Raw genomic sequence first — 21,609 nt, 5'->3', positions numbered from 1 at the left:
AATATGCTTACTTGACATTAAAATGTCAGTGTTCTTCTTTGCTTCCTGTCTATCTAAACTATTTAATCCAAATGAAGCTTGTTTCACTTGTTCCCTTGATACACATTTATTAGGCAGAAGTAGTTTTTGTATCTTGAATTACTTGAGAAAAATACAGACACGTAGAACCTTCCATTTTTTGTTCTTGGCCATTTCTGCATTAGTAGTAGAGTGTCTTAATTTTTACCACATAGACCTTTGGAGTAAGTCATGGCATGGGGGGATTTCAGGGGGGTGGTGGAGGGATCATCCTACCTCCCAGCTTCCAGAGATTGAGAAAAACATTACTGTGTTTTCATCCAAGTACTGACTGTGCTTTTACTCTCTTTTGAATTAGGTAATATTAAATATTTTCTGTTAAATTAATAGCTTCCAGGTTTTAATGAATGATGTTGAATATAGTCCTTCCCTTTGAGAAAGGAGGCTTTTGTTTAGTCTTAATGTTATGAGTTCTTTTATGTGTTGAAATATGAAAATCCTCTGGTTAGAAGAATCATCAGTATATTTAAAGGCCTAAAGTTAAGAACTATATTTTAAGTTCAAAGAACTGAAAACCTTTTCCTGTGTTACTAAAGTACTTAGTATTGAAAAAGTGGCATTGTCTTTAAAAAAATTATTTTTCCAAAATTTTCTATGTGAACCAATATAAAAATACTTTACATGCTTTATGAATTTTATAATATTAATTTTAAAAATTGTATTCTGTCTGTAAGTTTACACTTCTAAGAAGAATTATTGTATCAGATTTACATCACTGAGAGAGCTGTAGGAAATGTATGCATTTGCACCCATGCATGCAGTTAACTTTCACTCACCTTTGAACTTATTACTCAGTCTCCTTTGAATAATTTGTAATGGTAGTAGGTAGAATTATCAATAGTAATAACCTTTAATATTTGATAGTATGGAGTTAACCTGTGCTCCATTGCCCTGTTAAGAGTAATCAGTAAAAACTTGGTACTATTTCAGCTGATTCAAGCATCTGGGTCTCCAAGAGGTCTCCTACCAATGGTTGGGTGAGTGTTCATGGATATTTAGTGACCTCTCCATTTGGGGATTTTTTTGATTTTCTTCAAGATCTTTGAAAGATCCCAGGGTTTTTAAATGAAAGAGTCTTACTAGTATTTTTGCTTTACTTCAGGTCTTAAGTATTTTTATCTTTGTTAATTTCTTTATTTGTAGTCCATCATCACTTTCCAGATTTAATTAAACATAAATACTTTTCTACTTGTTTACTTGGGTTTGTTTCTGTTGTTTGTTTTTCATTTTCTTTGAATAAAATCATTTTAGAGATTTCCAGTATGGTCTGACCAGGATGAGGCTAGAAGATAATAACTATCTTTTAAATGGTCCTAATTCCTTTGTGTAATTGTTTATTATTTGTTTATTTTTTTAGGAAGTTCTATTTACTCTGCTTTGAAATAAAAGGCAAAAAATGTGTTTTTAAAGACAGGAAATACTTCTGAGACTTTGAAGCAAATAAAATGTTAATAAAACATATTGTTTAGTGAAGTTTTCATTTGATTCCTGAAAATTTCTCAGTCATTTTTAGGAGTTCTGGATATTAATAACATTAATGTTACTGATATTTAAATCTGTTGGTTAGTTTGAGGAACATAAGCATGAGATCATCTTGCCAAAACAAGAAAATCTTTTAATATAATCCTCATTGTAGCTTGTTTGTTATCCTTCCTAACTATAATTTTGGGGATAATGATGATAAATTAAATGTAAACTATTATTATTGAGAACTCACACTTAGGATAATTATTATCATTGAGGCCATCACTTATGATGGAACACTAGACCCTTTTGGTGCTTTATCTCATTTAATCCCAAAACAGTTTTAAGAGAGAGGTCCTCTTATTATCATTTTAACAGATAGAGACAATGAAGCACAGAGAAGTTAAATTCTGTGTTGTGAACATTTGAATCCTTGAAAGAAATTTTAAAAAGGTCAGAGATGTTCTGTGTGGAGAGCACTGAAGTTCTTTTAAGTATTAAATAGAAAAGCCTTCCTATTCTCTACTACTTAGCAGCCTAGGACTAGAATTATTTTAATTGAATTAGGCAAACTAGAGAGAAACTATGAGAAATGCTCTGTTTCTCATAGGTTTCCTTTTCCTTTTTATGAACTATGAACAGCTTTAGTGATTAGTTCCTTCATAGTGTTTAATAATTGGAGAAAACTTACTAAACTAAATACAGTTCGGACAATCACTTATAATGAGAAACAAGTCAAAGATACTCTTTCAGGATTGAATAAATAGAATCAGGAGGAGGGGATATTTTAGTGCAGAAGTGAACTTTTAACTAATTTTGTATGTTCTTTACTTTAGAAGTTTTTCAAAATTGAATTCCTTCCAGAGGTTAACCCTAGAAATTGTCCAGAGTGCTAGAGTAGAATGAAAGCTCCATGATAGTAGAGACTTTGTTCTGTTAATTGCAGAATCCCAGGTATCTGGAACAGTACTTGTCACATCTTAGATCTTCAGTAAATATTTCTTGAATGAATGAATGAGTACTAAGATAAACTGTCCAGATAGCTTCCAGTTTCTGTACATACTCAGTGGTATTAACACTTACTCTGTTTGAAGAAGAAAATTATTTAGCATGTACGTATAGTTTATATTTTCCTACTTTGTACTTAAGTTTATTACTATGTATAGTTTGAATATCAGTAAATTTAGTTGTTTTGAAGTGTGAATAAACATAGGCATATAGATATAAAATGCCTTTTATGAGGCTATCCCCATAAGATATAAACTGAATTATTTTGACTTTTAGCTTCACATTCTCTAATCACCTAAAGTCGTGTAAATCACTGGCTTATGGTTCAGGAAGATGTCTCATCTTTTATTTTTAAATTAAAAAAGGCTACTTAACTTGAATAAATTGGACAAATAGTATGCACATTATAGCTGAATGAATCATACTAAGTATATAGTACAATAAAACCTTTCAGCAAAATACAGTATGTTTTTCCTAGTTTATCTTTTACCCCCACATACATTTACCATTTATGTAACTACTGTTCTGGTCTTGTCTTTTCACAGACCTTCCGTCTGTATCTGATGTAGTTAGTTGAAAGCTGCGATTAAACAGCCCTTTCCCCTTGAATTAACTGATAGCCAGGTTTTATGTAAAGTTTTTCATGCCTTTTCTGAACACAGACCCGTTTCCTTTTAAACTCTTCGTTTTTAAGCTTTATACTATTGCATGAAATAAATATTTACACTGCTCTTTAACTAAGTGGATTATGACTGATGATAAAACATTTGATTTCTTAGAAACAGGAGTGTTAATATTTTAGATCACTTTTCTCTAAGTGCAATCATCCCTGACTATTTAAATTTGACCTAATTCATTCAGGCCATAAGTGTTTCTTTTACAAGTGTGCCTTTGTGATACCATTGTGGTCATACATAGGCTTTCTTTTTATATGTGGGTTGCCTTTTTGGAACTCTCAGGGAATTGTATGTTAGTGCCATAAAATAATCCACATATCCATTATAAGCCACATTCAGAAATGTTCATGAAAAGATTTTCCTTGTTTTGCCAGTATACAGAGGACATGAATGAAATTCTAAGAACACACTTAAAATTAGGACTAGATTAAAAAATTTTTGCATTTCTATTAAAATCACCTTTCTGCCTGCAATACAGCAGAAATTAAAGGCCTGACTATGGGGTCATTCTTCATCACCTGGATTCTTCCCTTTTTTTGTCTTTTTTCACCTCTAATTTGACCCAGTTACAGCTTTACAAGCACCCACATTTTTCCCACTGTGTCTTCTGGAACTTGTGGTCTTTCATCAGCAATCCCCTATATCCTTAGTCTTTTCTCTTAATATTACCTTTACTTTTTTGCTATAACTGAAGCATATATATTCATAAAAGATGCTTTTATAACCCTTTCTCTTGCTGGATATTTTTAATTCCTTGCTTTATGTAATGTAAGTATGATAAAATTAACAAGCAACTTCTGAGATCTGTATAGCTGCTTTCTGATCATTTATTTGCCCTCATCATCAAAACCATCAGCTTGTTTGGAGCACATGACATCAAACATCCCATTAATATTATCATGTTGCAGACCTCTACCAGCCCTTTCACTTTCTTCCTCTCATCATAGTTCTTGGTGACTTCAAGTTCTATGTAGCTGATATGGTCAACATTCTGGCCTCTCAGTTACTTGATCTTTTCATTTCAAATGATCTCTCCCTCCATTCCACTCCAGCTACCTTTTCCCATAATCATCCCTAGACCATTGCCTCCTGCCAAATAAAATTTCAACCATCTCTTTTTCTAACTACCATTTTATTCCAGTAGTCATGCCAGTATTTTTTTTTTTTAACCTCCTTGCATCCTGCAATCTATTGCCCATACCACTTCTTACTGTTTATTGTCTTCTCATGACTTCACATCTCTCCTTACTCAGCTCAGATACTGTGCTTGATCGCTGTGGTCATCTTTCTATAAATCTTAACTCCCTTCTTTTCTTCATATTTGTTTATCAGAACCTTATCTGTGTTTTAACCCAATTCTGTATATATTACACCCTTGTCCTGGAACAGCTGAACTTAACTAGAGTAAAACACCCGGTTATGCTGACTGTGATGTCTCACCTAGTCAGTTTCCTCTATTACAGGTGGTTATGTTCTCTGTCTCCTCAAACCGTCACAACTAAAAATCACCCTTCCTTTTTTTGTAGCACAATCACCTTCTTACATATTATATAATTTACTTTTTCCTTTTATTTATTGTTTATTATCTTTTTCTTCCTGCTAGAATATAAACACTATGAAGAATTGGATTTTTTTATTTTTACTGACTGATATATCTGAAGCATCTGACATTTGGTAGATGTTTAATAAATATTTGTTCTTTCTATACTTTTACCATCTTCACTTCTCAACTCTCCTTGTCTTTTCAACCCATCCCAATTAAACTTTCTTTCCTACTATTCCACTGAAATTGTTTTTATCAATTTCATTGGTAATTCCATCTTGTACTACTCAGAAGAAAGTTATCAATTCTCAACTTATTCAGGCTTTCAGCATCATTTGATAGAATTGATCACTTCCTTAATCCTGGTTTCTAGGAAATTATATTCTTTTAATTTCTTTTTCCTATTTCTTGCAGATAACTTCTTTCATATGCTTCTTGCTGATTTTTATCTTCTTGACCTTTAAATATTGAAGAGCCCAGGAGTTAGTCCTCAGCTGTCGTTCTTCCCATTATACCTTCTCTTACTTGATGGCCTCATTTTGTCCAGTGGATTTAATTATAATGTACGTGCTGATGACATCTGCATATTATAGAATTACATCTAATCCTAATCTTTCCTCTAGCTTTACTCTCTTATATCTGTCTACTTGATCTTATATCATGTCTTCTTTCTTATATCTTTCTTTACTAGAATATCTGATAGGCATCTCAGAATGACCTGACTAAAACAGAACAGTTGATTTTACTCTCAACGAAACTTTCCTCTGCCCTAGTCTTTCCCATTTTAGTAAAATGTATCACTTTTGACCCAGGTGGTCAGCCCCCAAAGCTTGGAGCCTTTCTTGATTCCTCAGTGTCCTTTATACCCACATTCAACCTACAGTCAAGTCCCATTGGCTCTACCTTCAAAATCTGTCCAGAATCTGACCGTGTCTCAACATTTCTTTTGCTACCATCCTAATCCACGGCACTTCATTTTTTACATATACTCCTTAAAGAGCCTCCTAACTGGTGTCTCTGCTTCTCCTTTGCCCTTCCGTACCAATTCATTTTTCTTCATAGAAGGCAAAATGATATTTCTAAAGCCTTAACCAGAACATTCCTCTGCCCAAAAATGTTTAATTGGCTTTGCATGTCAGAGTAAAAAATCTATCAAGGACTTGATCTGCATGGTCTGGTTCTGCCTCCTCTTTAACCACATCTCTTAATTGCCCATTCTTTTGCAGACTCTGGCTTCTTTGCTTTTTCTTAAGTGTGCTAACTTTATTCCCATCTCAGGGTCTTCCTACTTGCTGTTGCTATTACCTCTACCTGGAATCCTGTTTCTGCCTGAGCATTGCACTCCTTCATATTACCAAACATTACCAATGGCCAGATGCCACCCATTGCCCCAGTCATTCTGTTTATAATTCTTTCAGTCACTCTCTTTCCTATCATTCTGCTTTTTGTTTATTTGTTTCCCTGACTGACTCCTCTTTTACCATCTCTTTGTTATCTGCTACTTCTAGAATATAAGAACAGTAAGACAGGGATTTTGTCTATTTTGCTATATCGCAAGCATCTAGAATAGTACCTGGTATAGTTAATACTCAATAACTTAATTGAGTGCATGTAGAAAAGGAATAATTTTAAAGATCAATAGCAATGCTTTAAAATCATGATTGTCTATCCAGCTTTTAAAAACCGTGACTTATAGCAGTAGTATGCTAAAGCAAAATCTTTTAAGAGTCCTTGCATGTGAAAAGCAAGTGCCAAAATTCTAAGATGTTCCAGGAGTCAGTCAAAAATATTGAAAATATAAGAGATTCTAAATTCCTTTCAGAAATGTTTAGTCATTGAATTACTGTTTCACTGGTTTTACACAACTCTAATAACCTTTTGAGGGCATAGTTTAAATTTGGAGGAAGCAGTGGTTCTTCCATTTATCTTTATAAAATTCTTTAGGACTTGTCTAAAATTTTTATTTGCATATTCTAATTAAGTTGAGACGGTATAGTCTAGTGGGTGAGAGGGAAGACCTAATTCTCAGAAAAAAGGAAATTTTATTTGGGGCTCTATTATTTGAATTACCATCTATCCTTAGGTAATATTTCTTGCCTATGCTCTGTCTCTAATATGGCAGATAGTGAAATTAGCCTGTATCCAATTAAATGTAGTAATCTGTATATGCTATTCAAAATAATCAGAGTACTAAATTGGAAAAAGCACTTTTATGTGGAAGAAATAGACAATTACTTTTGCTATTTAACTGTTTATTATTAACTTATTTTAAAAATCTTTTTATAATATTCTCTGGTTTTCTGAGTAATTCATGAAGTTACCAGCTGTGTCATCACCTATGTGTTCTTTTATAAAATGCTACTAACTTAGTTCTTTCTTTCCCTGAAGTATGACTTTCCCTGAAGCAAGACTAACATGTTGGCCTTTATAAAACATATTGCTGGTCCATGAATAAAGAAGTCCCTTCATTCAACAAAGATCCACTAAGCTTCCTTCTATATGCCAGGTATCGTACTAGTGAACAAAAGGCAAAAAACATCCTTCTCTTCATGGACTTTTGTATGCTAGTGAGGGGAAGCAGACAGTAAATAAGTGAAGTCTATTTGTGGTTGAATGTGCATACATACACGCATACACCCCTTACACACAGGCTGGATATAAATATATATATAAGGGCTGTGGAGGCAAAGTGGAGAGAGGAGCATAGGGAATGTCAGGTTAGAGGTGGGGATCGCGATCTTATAAAGAGTATTCAAATAACATTTGAGCAAAAGCGAAAAAATAAGGTATCAAACTACAGAAATCCTAGGGGGATTACATTTCAAGAATTAAAGAGTTAAAGTTTTGAAAAATTACAGATCAGACATGTGGTAGGTGACTGCCACACCCATTCCTTAGTTTTACAGATCATTTATTTTCCTTTTAAAACCAATCTAAAATTACAGCATTTTAAAGCAGGTAGGGGATTTAGAGATTATTTACTCTGTTCCTTTACTTACATACAAAGAAATAACAGTTAAATAACTTGACCAAGGAACGTGCACTCTAATGTAAATAACTAATGAAATAATGTAAGATAGTTAATGATTGCCAGTAGCATTCAGTAAAACAATTTTTAAAAGGCATTTTTTAAATGTTTAATTAATGGATGAAAGAGTTGCCTACCTGAAGTTTGATGGTAATAAAAGAGATGGAGGCTTAGTTCCTGTTGCTGTTCGGTGATAAGCAATATTAAGCCACGTTGAGCTGGGGAAGTAGTGGAAAGCTGAATTAAATGCCTGAGGTTTGTCCAAGTCTGAATCCGTGAAACTAGCTCTTAACCATTAGTTGAAGCCATGGAAAAAACAATGGGACTCTTAAAAACTAAAAATGGACCAACTATTTAAGTTTGCTTCACTTGCACTTTTTCAGCTCCTGGTTACCCTTTGATGTGAGAAGTCTTCTCATATCATGACCAAACTCTGTTGTATCAACAACCATTTTATCTGCATAATGTAAAGTTTCTTTTAAAGATTTGATGTCAGATATCTGTGACTCCTTTATCTTTACCTGACTAATGATGAGCATCAAGTTGAAAACTTTTCTTAATCATAAACTCTCCACTATGTGATATTAGCAGTTCTTTATCATTTTCATGGTGCACTTCATTAAATCCAGCCTCTTTATCTAGATATAAGGCTTTTTACTTTACAGTGAGCATTTCCTTTAACTCCTGGAAGTTAACCAAAAATACACTAGGTTTGTTCATACTCCATTTATTGTTTATTGTGATACTTTTTCCTAAGCCTGATTGACTTAGAGTGTCTTTTAATCAAAGCTCTTCCGTGAATCCTACATCTAGAAGTGCCAAATGCATCAGCATGCCACTGCAGATATTTCATGACAAGTGTGAAAAATAAAAATCCGTGTCATGGGGTATCTGTCCACTGGTCTAATTGGTCAGAATACATCCCAAAGAGACCATGAGATAGGAGATAAATAAACTTACTTTTTTTTAATAGCTTAGTTTCTGCACACCTCCTGTAGTTTATAAAGCATCTTTGCAAATAGCACTTGATTCTCTTAGCTGTAAGACTTTAAACCCTATTGCAGTCTGCCTGCAAATTTAAGACAGTCCAATATACTAAATTGGGTGGTACTAGCATCTGAAGATCAGGGCCTTTTAAGGAAAAAACAAAACTCGATAGCCAATGAAATTAGCTGAAGACTGAAGTAAAGTAGTCGTGTGCCTTGAACTGAAATAAAAAGGGAGGGGAGGGGTATGTTGCTGGTCAGCTATTTTTTTTTCTGATAATTTTCTTCATATTACTGTAGTTTTATGGGTGATAAACTCTAGTGTAAAAAACAACTGAGTTATAAGCCGGCCTCTGAAACAATCTACTGCCTCAGTGCTTTTATAAAGGTTCTGTCTTGCCATAATTTTGAGTCTGATGTTTTCAGTTTCTTACTCTCACACAAAGGTCATTTTTTCAAATGCAATTTTTGTTGAGATAGTACTTTGTTAAACATACTCTAACACATGAACTTTCCTCTATCTCATTTAATATGATAATAGTTGTAATTCTCTTTTAAATAATTACTTATTTTCTGTGGCCCTTTGGAACCTCAATGGCTGATTAATTCTTTCTGAATTTCTCTTGTGTATCTCAAGATATAAGGAGTCTAGGATTCTAGCAGAGTTTGATCAGATACTGTACCTTTGAAATGTGATAAATTAGTTTTGTAAATTACCATCTCACCATTTTTAGTTTATATATCATTATGAACTATCCATTACAGTTTACTATTTGCAGTTGGCTAGTTGTACATTATATTGACAGCCTGCTCAGACTGTTCTGTTGATTGGAACTCACTGATTTGTTATTGCTAAGTAGTGGTGATCCCTTACCTTTCTCCATGTGGATTTGTTATGTGTGTGTGTTTTCCACCTTAAAGTATTTTGAATGAAGTCGTCTAAAATGTTTCTCTCTTAAGGAGAAAGGGCAAAAGCATAAGCTCTACCATAGAACAGATATGGATTCAAATCTTGCCCTACCATGAATTAGTGATATGGTTTTGATAAACTACTTACTCTTTTATGTGACCTAGTTTTCTCATATGCAGAAGAGGCGTAATAATTATAGATGCTTATACTCTATTGTGTGCCCTCACCCACTAAAAATAGTTTTATTAAAACAAAAGATATTGGTTTACATTTTAGCGTTTACTGTGTGTTTACTAGTAGCTTCTGGTGGAAAAAATATGGGCTATGCAGTCAAACCTAGATTGGTTGGTTGTTTGCTGTTTTATTCATTAAATAGCTGTGATGTTGGGCAAGTTACTTTACTTGGTGATGTTATATCATTGTGAAGATTGATATAATGTAAATGAAACATCCAGCTTAGTGCCATATAGGCATCCAGTGAAGAGTAGCCCCATGGTGGACTGCACTAATTTTTTCGCTTTGAATGTATAAGAAAACTAAGCAATGGCATCTAAATGACCTGTTCTATTCATAATATGGCACAGAAGTTAAGAGGTCAGGGTTTTTAGTTAGACCTGGGTTCTAGTCCTGGTTCTACAACTTATTCAGCCTTGTGTGACCTTAAGCAAACTTTTTAACCTCCTTAAGACTAGTTTCCATTTCTGTCTAATAGGAATGATTCTACTTCTTAAGAAGATTATTGTGATGATTAAAAGAGATACTGCTTGCAAACTCACCAAATTGTATACATTATTTATGTGCAGTTTTTTGTATACCAGTTATGCCTCAATAAAGATGGGGAGGGATGGGAGGAAGAGATAATGTAAGAGCTCAGTTGTCTAAAACTGCTGCTACTATTATTTATTATTATTATTATCAATTACTTGGAATCACACTAAGTCAACAAAGGAGTATCACCTAGGGGTTAGTTCTCAGATTACATCTTATAATCATTAAGAAGATTATCCTTAGGATTCCATGAATTAGTAACTAACATCAAGGTGTAAGGTGTCATGCAGTCTCAAAAGTGAGCAGTAGTAATACTTCAGAACTGTCAGCAGCATACATGATACTCTGAATATTTTGGGGAAGTAGAATTGTCACATAAATAGGATACAAATTACAACATTCTTTGTGTTTGTTTTATACAAATAAGTCACTTTTGTGCTTCACTTTCTTAGCTAATAAAATGGAAAAATTTTTGCTAAAATGTGTTGATATATATTGTTAGCCTATGTAACATTCAAGAAGTAAAAAGAAAAGGAATATTTGAAAAAATTGTTCTATAGGCATATACACCAATCAGCCTTCCATAATCATATGAGACACTTTGAAGTAAAATTTCAAAGTTGGCTAATCCTGTTAGCTGTTTTTCTTATTCCCTCCATGTTCTGAATATCAGAGAACCAAAACTAATTTTAAAATATTAATAACAGAGTGAAAATCTTGTATGAATATATTTGTGTAATGAAAGGTCACATTTTCTAAAGCAAAACATAAATTATTTAAGAACTTATTATTTTACTTTTTAATTCTTCAGGTATGGGCAATAGAGAGTGTACTTTATAATGATAAATGGTTTTTTTTTTGAACTTTTTTTATTGTGTTATAGTCATTTTACAATGTTGTGTCAAATTCCAGTGTAGAGCACAATTTTTCAGTTATACATGATCATACATATATTCATTGTCACATTTTTTTTTTTGCTGTGAGCTACCACAAGATCTTGTATATATTTCCCTGTGCTATACAGTGTAATCTTGTTTATCTGTTCAACATTTTGAACACCAGTCTGTCCCTTCCCACCCACCACCCCCTTGGCAATCACAAGTTTGTATTCTATGTCTGTGAGTCTGTTTCTGTTTTGTATTTATGGGTTTTTTTTTGTTCTTTGTTTTTTTTTGTTTTAGATTCCACATATGAGCGATCTCATGTGGTATTTTTCTTTCTCTTTCTGGCTTACTTCACTTAGAATGACATTCTCCAGGAACATCCATGTTGCTGCAAATGGCATTATGTTGTTGGTTTTTATGGCTGAGTAGTATTCCATTGTATAAATATACCACCTCTTCTTTATCCAGTCATCTGTTGATGGACATTTAGGCTGTTTCCATGTCTTGGCTATTGTAAATAGTGCTGCTGTGAACATTGGGGTGCAGGTGTCTTTTTGAAGTAGGGTTCCTTCTGGATATATGCCCAGGAGGGGGATTCCTGGGTCATATGATAAGTCTATTCCTAGTCTTTTGAGTTATCTCCATACTGTTTTCCACAGTGGCTGCACCAAACTGCATTCCCACCAGCAGTGTAGGAGGGTTCCGTTTTCTCCACAGCTTCTCCAGCATTTGTCATTTGTGGACTTTTAAATGATGGCCATTCCAGCTGGTGTGAGGTGATACCCCATTGTAGTTTTGATTTGCATTTCTCTGATAATTAGTGATATTGAGCATTTTCTTCATGTGCCTATTGATAATTTGTATTTCTTCCTTGGAGAATTGCTTGTTTAGGTCTTCTGCCCATTTTTGGATTGGGTTGTTTGTTGTTTTCTTATTAAGTTGTATGAGCTGCTTATATATTCTGGAGATCGAGCCTTTGTTGGTTTCATTTGCAAAAATTTTCTCCCATTCCATAGGTTGTCATTTGTTTTACTCATGGTTTCCTTTGCTGTGCAGAAGCTTGTAAGTTTAATTAGGTCTCATTTGTTTATTCTTGCTTTTATTTCTATTGCTTGGGTAGACTGCCCTAGGAGAACATTTTTGAGATGTATGTCAGATAATGGGTTGCCTATAGTTTCTTCTAGGAGGTTTATTGTATCTTGTCTTAAGTTTAAGTCTTTGATCCATTTTGACTTTACTTTTGTGTATGGTGTAAGGGAGTGTTCTAGCTTCATTGATTTACATGGCTGCTGTCCAGTTTTCCCAACACCATTTTCTGAAGAGACTGTCTTTATTCCATTGTATATTCTTGCCTCCTTTATAGTGACAAGAAATATTAAAATACTTTTATGTATATATAAGAAAAAAAAATTTTTTTTAGGCCAGCAGATGTTACAGTATCCTGCTTTAGGATTGCTTCTGTCTTAAATACACTAAGTCAGATTACATTGTTTCTGTTGAGTAGCTGGAACCATGATACTAACCAAATATGCTAGTGAGTCTGATCATGTACTCTAATTTTCTGGTATTGCCTGAACTCCAAAACCTTTTGGGTGGCCTAGAGCATCCTTATTTACTTTGCATGTATCTCATTTTTCAACACAAAATAGAAGAGTTCTGCAGAACCATCTGTGGGCCCATATTAAAAGCTTGCTATTTTTTTTTCATGAGTCTTTATCCATTTTTGTTTTTCTTAAAAAGCACACTTATTGTTCTGGCAATACTGGTTGATGTTGTTGAGGTTTGTTTGTAGAATAAGCACTCTGGTGGAGTACTGGTCAGTTGCTACCTAGATTAGGGTATGTTGTATACCTCTGGCATCATTGTTTATTGGAGTTATTGGAGTTACAATGTCTAGAATGTTATAGAGATAAACCCAGGGATAATATGAAGTCTGTGATTCTTCCTGTTACATCCATTTCTTTGACTTAATCCTTTTTAGCTCTGGAAATGTTTTAGATTGTTAATGAGTGTTCTTTCATTATTGTTGAGTATTTTGTTGGAGCAAAAAAAAAAAAATTGTACGGAGCAGTACTGTAAAACCGTGCTGTCCAAAATCATGTGTACATGTAGTCAGAGATTAAATAAGATAATCCACTGAAGTGCAAGAATTCTACATTGATCTACATCCTTAATAAAACAAGATTTCTCCAATAAAGGGAACCAAGGCTTCTTGAGAAGTGGTTGCTTCCATAGCTGGGGCTGGGAAAGTATAAAATGAGTTTGGAGCATTTTGTGATGCCAAGAAAGTAAGGAAGTCTCGAAAGAAGTAGGCTGGTAGGACACAGGTACCAACCTGAAAGAGCTGCTATGGCCAAAACTGGAACAATTTGAGCGAAAAAATAAATACCTATGGGATAAGATCAATATCTATGTTTTCATACTGTTATAAATAAATGAGGAAGAAGGGACAGCTCTTTCTTACAGAAGAATTTCCATTTAAAAATGTAGAAGGAATGCAGGAAATGAAAATCAGCCTTAGAACTCCACAGTGACAATTACTGCATCCACCAATGAGTGCTAGCATTAGTGGGCAAAAGGTTGATGAGAAACAGAGTACTTGCATGCTCTAAGAGTATCTTCCCTAATATATTAGTTACAAAGAGAGAAATAGTAGTTTTACAGTACGGAAACCCAGGAGACACCAACTTAACCAAGTGACCCAGGGTAGTATCACCAGTAATAAAACATACCCAGTCTTACTGGTGCACTGATGTCATACACTGAGAAAGGCACATCACTTCTGTAGCCAAAAATGCATACCTTTGAACTAATCATGAGAAAGCATCAGATATGTTGAGGAACATTTTCTCTCAAATAACTGACCAGTACTCATCTAAAATATCAGTATCATGAAAGACAAGGAAAAACAGGAACATTGACTGATTAGAGAAGTCTAAGGAAACATGACTACTAAATGGGATCCTGGATTGGATTCTGGAACAGAAAAAGGACCTTAGTGGAAAAATTGATGAATTTCAAATAAAATCTATAGTTTAGTTAATAGTATTATACTGATGTAAATTTCTCGGTTTTGATAATTGGTTTTATAGAATGTTAACATTAAGAAAAAGCTGGGAAAAGAATATATAGGAAATCTTTTGAGGGAGGGTATAGCTCAAGTGGTAGAGCACCTGCTTAGCATGCACGAGGTCCTGGGTTCAATCCCCAGTACCTCCTCTAAAAATAAATAAATAAACAAACCTAATTACCCTCCCCCCACAAAAAAGCTAAAAACAAAAAACAAACAAACAAAAAGGAAATCTTTGTGCTGCTTTTGAAACTTTTCTGTAGGCTAAAATTACTTCAAAATTCAAAATATTTTTAAAAACATAATAAAAATAAAAAGTAAGTTAACCATTTCAGATCTTTGATGAATAGACTGACAATGGCATCCTTACTTGGGCTTTATATCAGAAGTCCTGTCATATAAAGGAGACTTAGTGTCCTGGGAGAAGAGTGAGAGCTCCGTTCCTCAAACAAGGAGGGATTGATAATGAGGCCCTTATTCTTTGGTTTGCAATCTAAGTGTTGTGATACATCGCAGCTTATATGGCCCAGTTAAATGGATATACATATTCTACTATGTATTTTTGTCTGAATTAAGTTTGAAAAATGGCATTTAAAAATTATATCATTAATGAACCCTTTTCCAAATATGTGCAGTGCTTTGAGTTGTTTGGCTCATAATAAGAATGTGGCTATGTAATTTATAAATAATACACATGTTTTTAAGGTGTGTTCTCAATTTTGTAAGTTGGTGAGGTGAATATCCATCAGAATTTGAAGAACTCTATTCTGAAGGAATATTTTAGAAACTGATTTTTCTGAAGTCCAGAATTGGTGAACTGAACTTATGAAGAATATTTAATTGCTAAAAAAAGTCTAATAAGGAAAGTTGTAATCACAGGGGAGTTGGACTTTTGTTTTAACAAGGCTAGGAAATTCACAAATACTGTGGTCAGTTCATGGCTTCAAAGAGGCAAAAAAAAAACAAAAAACAAAAAACAAGGAACAAGAATGGTTAGGATGGGCAAAAGGCTTAAATAGCTACATTAAGCTGTGGTAGGCCATGACTTTTACTAAAACTTCATGTAGGCTTTAAGAAATGAAACTTGAAAGTATACTGGGGTACAGCAAGAGTTCCTTTTATGATAATGTTATGAATTCCTATGATAATGTGGTTCTATCCCTCTTACCCTCCCCCCCCCAAAAAAACCCTTAAATGTTGTAAAAGGGAGAAATCCTGCGATTCTGTATTCTCCATGTTCCTCTAACCTGACGGATTCCTCATTACACACGGACAGTTGAGACTGTCAAATCTGTGGAATAAAAAGAAGCTTCAGGAAGCACATGTCTCCTTATCTGATCCTTGATTTTGTGTTTATCCTTCGCAGTGCACGTTCAGTAGTGACATAGTAAACCACAGTGAAAGCAGCATGAGCTATGTCTAAGTCTTCATTCTTGCCTGCCTTTGAACCAACTAGCTCATAAGACTTTCAGAAAAAAAAAGATCAGTTTTCTTTAATAATTCCTTTCAGTGACCGTTCAGTTCCTTTTGGTGTGAAGTGCAAGAGAGGAAAGGAATATTTTCTCATTCTTGCTCTATCTATGCCCTGTAAAAAAATAATAAGAATAAAATGAATTTAAAAAAAAGAAAAAATTTAAAAAGCGGAGTATCATTTATTTATGAAATTTATTGAGTTACCTTGTTGTGGTACCACTGTAGATTCCTGAATAGGTAAGTGAGTAAGATACAGTGCTTAGTCTCAAGGAGGAAGCCAGCATGTCATATAGTAGGATATGCTGGAGCTAGAATAGAGACAGTAGTTCACATGCTCTTGATTCTCATGTCATCTTTAACTTCCTGTGGGTAAATTGAAGATCAAATGGGCCTCAAGATACCCCTGGAAGAAATATAAAATTTTTACAATGTATCCTTCCATAGTGGATTGCTAACTCCTAGAGAGCAGAAAATATGTATTCTTTCTCAGTGTCTCTTTTACTACACTGACCAAATGTCATAGTTATATTAGAGTCTTGGTAATTGATTTTTAATAACTTTAATTACAAGAATGAACAGTGATCTTTAGTTAAAATATAGCTCTGTGCCTCTGTAGCTATCCCATTATTTTTCTAGCAAAAAAATTATTGCTTGTTATTAGTAATTTGCATTTTGTTTAGAGTCTCATTCCATTTAAAATTAAAAGCAATAAAGTAAGCAAGCAACATTTGGGAGGGGCTTTTATGGCTAGCTCATATTCAGTAGGCAAGAAAGCAGTATTGTTAGTCTTGTTAGTTGAGTATTAAGCCCTCACTCCTCAGTTAACCTTCCTGCCTGTTACTGTAGCAGGTAAATGTTCTCCATGACCTTGTCATGTCCAGAGAACAATACATTTAAATCCTGTAGTAGTCCTTATCAAACTTAACTGATTTAGAATACAGTTTTTACAGCCTCATTTGGGCTTCACTGTATTGTTGAAGTATTTAGATTTTCTTTGGTACGCAGTTTGCTTTTTAACACTTCTATTTTGTTTTCTGTTTGTTCCCAGGAATTCCCCAGCTTTAGCAGATCTAAAGCCTCTCTAGAGATGTTGGTATCTCTCTGTGTGCTACGTTGGTTACAATGGGTATTTTCTACAAGTGGATATGTTCTGCAAACACTTGTGGTACTACACTCAGCCATAACTGCCCTACAGTTGCCTCTGGACAATAATGTCTAAACTCTTTTGACTATGGCTGTGATAGGAATAAGGTGTTGTCTCAACTACGTTGTTGGGTCAGATTTGATACTACTTAATAGCAACTGCCATAGCAGTTGAGAAGCCAGAAAAAGAGTCTATCATGGGAAATGACTCAACATTCCAAATAATCTAGTCAAATTTTCGCTACAACATAGACTATTATATAGAGAGATATAATCATTAAAATAATATATCTAGGGTAACTTGCCTGACTGTATCACTATTAAAGGAAAATGGTTTATCCCTCTTATTTAGTATCGTAATGAATTGTTTCATGTTTCTAGGGTAGCAGGCCAACTGAAAGACTTGAACCATTGTTACTCATCTGTTCTGGCTTGCGTGGCAGAATGTATCAGTAGATTGTGTAAGAAGTAGAAGCTGGATGAAACAGGATGGGAGTGAAACATATGGGACATACAGTAATTGTTGTATTGGCGGTCTGTGGCTGTGGTTATCAAGTGATTCCTAATGGGGATACATTTTTAAATACTAGTTCAAATGCACTTGTGATTTCTTTTCTTTCTCTGAAAATATTCAGAAACTCTGAATCTCTTCTACCTTAGTTTGCTCAACATGCTGTTCTCTGACTTTTCTCATGTTCTTCACAATTGTAAGAAATGAAGCAGAGGGTATAGTATTTTATCATTGCAACTTAAAAATAACATATGCTGTTTTATTGCTATAATTTCCATGATAATTGTTTTATCAAGTTTTTATGTCTCTTTAATTTTACTTTCTTGCTCGGGGATTCTTAACCTGGGATATTCCCCCAAAAGTTTATGGATGGGATTTCGTGGGTTCATGAACTTGAATGGGAGGGAAATGGCATCTTTATTTTCACTAACCCCTAGCTGAAATTTAACGTTTCCGTCAAATATAAATGTTGACGGCAAGCAGCAGTAGTATTATACTGTTTTAGCAATAAAAATCATAGATATTTTCATATCACATATCTTAAATTATTGTTTACATTCCCACTACTTTGAAATTGTGGTAGATATTAGTCTTAATGCTAGATCTTATATTTTAATTCATTAAGAAAAAAGCACATATTACTATATCTGAATTTAAAAAATTTTTAATGGTATTTCATTATAGTTGGTTTCTTCTGTAATCCTACAAATTTGTGCATTTAAAGCGTGATTCTGAGAAGGAGACCATAGTCTTCACCACACTGCCAAAAGAGTTCTTGCACAAAAAGGGTTAAGAATCCTGCCTACTTTACTATTTGATCTTCAGACTGTCTCCAGAATGTTATACCTTAAGGACTGTGTCCTTAGAATTTATAAATAGACACATATGTATATTTATGCACGTATATGTATTTCCCTATCTCCTCCCACCCCAACCACAGTCTCATCCACTCTCCTGGCTTCAACTCTTCTGTTCTGTCGCCAAGTTACATGCGGTTTCCTAGACATCTCCACATATGTATTATGGGAGGAATTTTAAGTTCAGTGAATCTACACGAAACTTATTTTCCTTTTTAAGTCTGTTTATTTTTCTATGTTCCCCATTAATTAGCAGCATTCACACCTTCCCACTCACTCAGGATTAAAATGCAACAATAATTTTTGATTCTTTATTCTTTTCTTACAACCTCCTCTGAAAGTAGTTATTAATAAGTCACTAGGGATTATTAATAAGGCTGCTATAAACATTCTTACTTTTGGACATTTGTCTCATTTCTCTTGGGAAAATCTGTACAAATAGAATTGTTGGATTGTATCATCATGTATATTTGAAATATATTAGAAACTGACAAATCATTCTCCCAAATTTATCATTTCACAGACTTATTAGAAACACTTGAGAGTTCTAGTTGCTCCAGACCCCTGTCAGCAACTGCTGTTACCCATCTTTGTTACAAGCTCTTCTAGTAGACTAAGAAAAGTAAGGAAATTAAAAGGGATCTCTGAAAACTTGAGAGAGGCTTGGCAACTTAACTTTTCAAGGTTGGCTTTGCAAACTGTGTATTTTAAATGTTTTGTATAACAAATTAAGCTTTAAACACATTTACAAAATGGAATAAAATTGTATTCACAAGACCATTATTAGATCTACGGAAGGTATTAATTTGTAATATCCGAGAAGTCCAGTGGAAGGATGGAAATTTGAATTTGTAAGGTTAAAGCCGTTTTTTTAGACCTGCCACATTCAAATATATAATCTCATTCAAAGATGATATTAAAATCTTAAATATGTAGCAAATTTGTAAATGTGACGCCCAAGTCAAAGTACTGTCCTGGCTACTTCTATGCTAGACGTAAAACTAGACCAGACTTTGTTCTACATTTTCACTCTTTAGTTCTTTTTATTTGAGAAAAACGTGTATCAATGGATAAATTGATAATTAATATAATGACTTAGGAATTTTTTTATATGGCTTAGCTATACCTCTTAATCATGGAGATGAGAGTGTGCGGTGCTGTTTATCTTTTGGTGTTGTAAAGGTCATACTTGTTAATATCTTTCCCTAGAGAATGATGAGGAAAAGGAGAAGACATCTAAATCTGTAAGGTTTTCCATTGCCTCTATCACAAGAGATTTTCGGTAAAGTAAGGATGAAATTATTAATGAAAATCAAGGTTTTTTTAAAATTTGAGAGATTCAGTTAGCCCATGTTCTTACATTCTGTTCTTACAAATGCTTTAAAAAGTTAGATGTATTAATTACTACTCTCTATTGAAGAATTATCTTTTCCTGATAATATAGTACAGTGATTGCAGAAGATTAACATTTCTTTATTAATAAACCTCTCTTTTAAAATATTTTTCCAGTTGTATAGTATGGATGCTACAGCTTGTTTTGTTGAAATACAGCTAGCAGTGGTGATGTGTTACAGCATTCTAGGAACAGTTGCAGTAGAGTGTTGGCAAAATTTGTCTGAAAACTTTAAAATGATAAGAATGTTATCCCAGAACAATGTTAGTTTGGCACTAAGTAGTAGGTGCAAGGAATGGAGGCCCAATATAAAAAGAGGCTGAATTCCTCTCAATTGTTCAAGAGGATTAAAAAGGTATCCAGTATGTCATTTTATAAATTCCTAACCCTACATATATACTGTTATAAAATTTACATATTGAATTATGAAGTGATTACAAAACAATGTAAACTGATCCATGCATACTGAGCATGTTGATTTCTAACACATATTTGTTCAATTTAATCTGTTTAATCTGTTTTATATACTTCTGCTGGTGGTAGTTAGAGACCTTTTATAATATTGTACATGAAAAGAGGTTTGGAGTTGAGAGGAAGCCAGAATCTTTTCTAATTAGATTATGCCACTGCTGCTAAGAAAAATAAGATGATTTCAGTCATCATGACTCTTGAGACTTGGCAACGGTAGGATTGGAGGCATGCACAGAAAGGAAAGAGGTGATCAGATTTTTCCCCTCCTATAAAATGAGAATTCAGATGAGATAATTTGAACTAAGGAATTGAATTTCAGATAAATTTTCAAATTTCTTACTGTTGAAAACTCAGGGGAAAAACGGATTCAGATACTGCAGTATACCTTGCTACCTGCTCTTGCTTCTCAAACTGTGTGAATTTAAGAACCAAATACATTTCCAAGAGTGATACTTGTACTACTGCTTTTGTAAGACCACATAGGCTGGTAAGAGTATAGTCTGGAAAATTAGTAAATTGACGTTCTAAGCTCTGCCACCATCTCTGACTTGACCTTTCTGCATTTTTGCTACCATCTCTGTAAAATTATGAGGTTGGATTAGATTTTGTCTCACGTGGTAGATCCTGAAGTCTAGAGGTCCTGAAAGTTGGTAAAAGTTCAGGAACTGTTTTTGACATTTCAGAAAGCCAGAGAAAGACACATATTTACTTGCAATAAGACAACATAACAAACACAGATTCCTTCATATTTGGTTCAAATTGATAATACTTTTTCTTCATAGAACTTGTAAGACAGAACAACTTACCACTTATTGGCATACCCTTTAATTAAATTAAACAGGGAATTAAATTATGAAAGACTGGAAATCACCATGCTGTATATTGTAATATTACCCAAGGTGTAGGTGACCATAGTTTACCCTTACAAATTAAGATTAATACATGTATTTATGGACAAGTGAGAGATCCATCAGTGACCATATTTTTGTATTATCTAGTAATATGTAGTAGACTTTCAGGGGATTTGCTTCCAAGATTGGTTTTCAGTTACTGCGTACCTAAACTTAATTTCATTCCGTTTCTGTTCTCTAACTACAGTTAAACTCTGTTTTATAATTTTGATTAATTCATTTGGGATGCTGAGTAGTATTTTTTTTCTTGGGAATAAATGTTAAATCTAATTCTTATCTAATGTACAGAACTCTATAATGATAATTAAAAGTTAATATATGTGTTTATATTACTGTTTCAACTACATGCTGCCATTGTTGATAATTTGTTTTTTTGAGAATTGAATATTAAGTTTGGAGAAGAAAAGAATGCATTTTACTCTTCTCTCTGGGTA

General features: G+C 33.8%; 1 protein-coding gene and 1 long non-coding RNA gene across 14 annotated transcripts in view; both read left to right on the top strand.

Moving 5' to 3' along the window:
• Positions 1 to 21,609, top strand: part of LCORL (ligand dependent nuclear receptor corepressor like) — a 154,319-nt gene that overhangs the window by 53,167 nt on the left and 79,543 nt on the right. Inside the window, exons 5-6 of one of the 13 annotated variants that reach the window (XM_032494619.1) lie at positions 1,009 to 1,055; positions 7,159 to 9,449. The exons of 11 other annotated variants lie outside the window; for them this stretch is intronic. In XM_032494619.1, the coding sequence (XP_032350510.1) occupies positions 1,009 to 1,055; positions 7,159 to 7,173 (62 nt within the window). In that variant the 3' untranslated portion in view covers positions 7,174 to 9,449. Of the gene's footprint in view, positions 1 to 1,008; positions 1,056 to 7,158; positions 9,450 to 21,609 lie in introns of those variants that run through there. One more of the 13 variants, XM_032494613.1, reaches the window with a different exon arrangement.
• Positions 7,631 to 10,302, top strand: LOC116668117. Its single transcript, XR_004325191.1, has 3 exons — positions 7,631 to 7,640; positions 8,588 to 8,594; positions 9,995 to 10,302. It is a non-coding gene; the product is annotated as an uncharacterized LOC116668117 (long non-coding RNA).

The sequence above is a fragment of the Camelus ferus genome, chromosome 2 (assembly GCF_009834535.1).
Source record: "Camelus ferus isolate YT-003-E chromosome 2, BCGSAC_Cfer_1.0, whole genome shotgun sequence".
Lineage (NCBI taxonomy): Eukaryota > Metazoa > Chordata > Mammalia > Artiodactyla > Camelidae > Camelus > Camelus ferus.
This window is presented reverse-complemented; position numbering and strand designations above follow the sequence as displayed.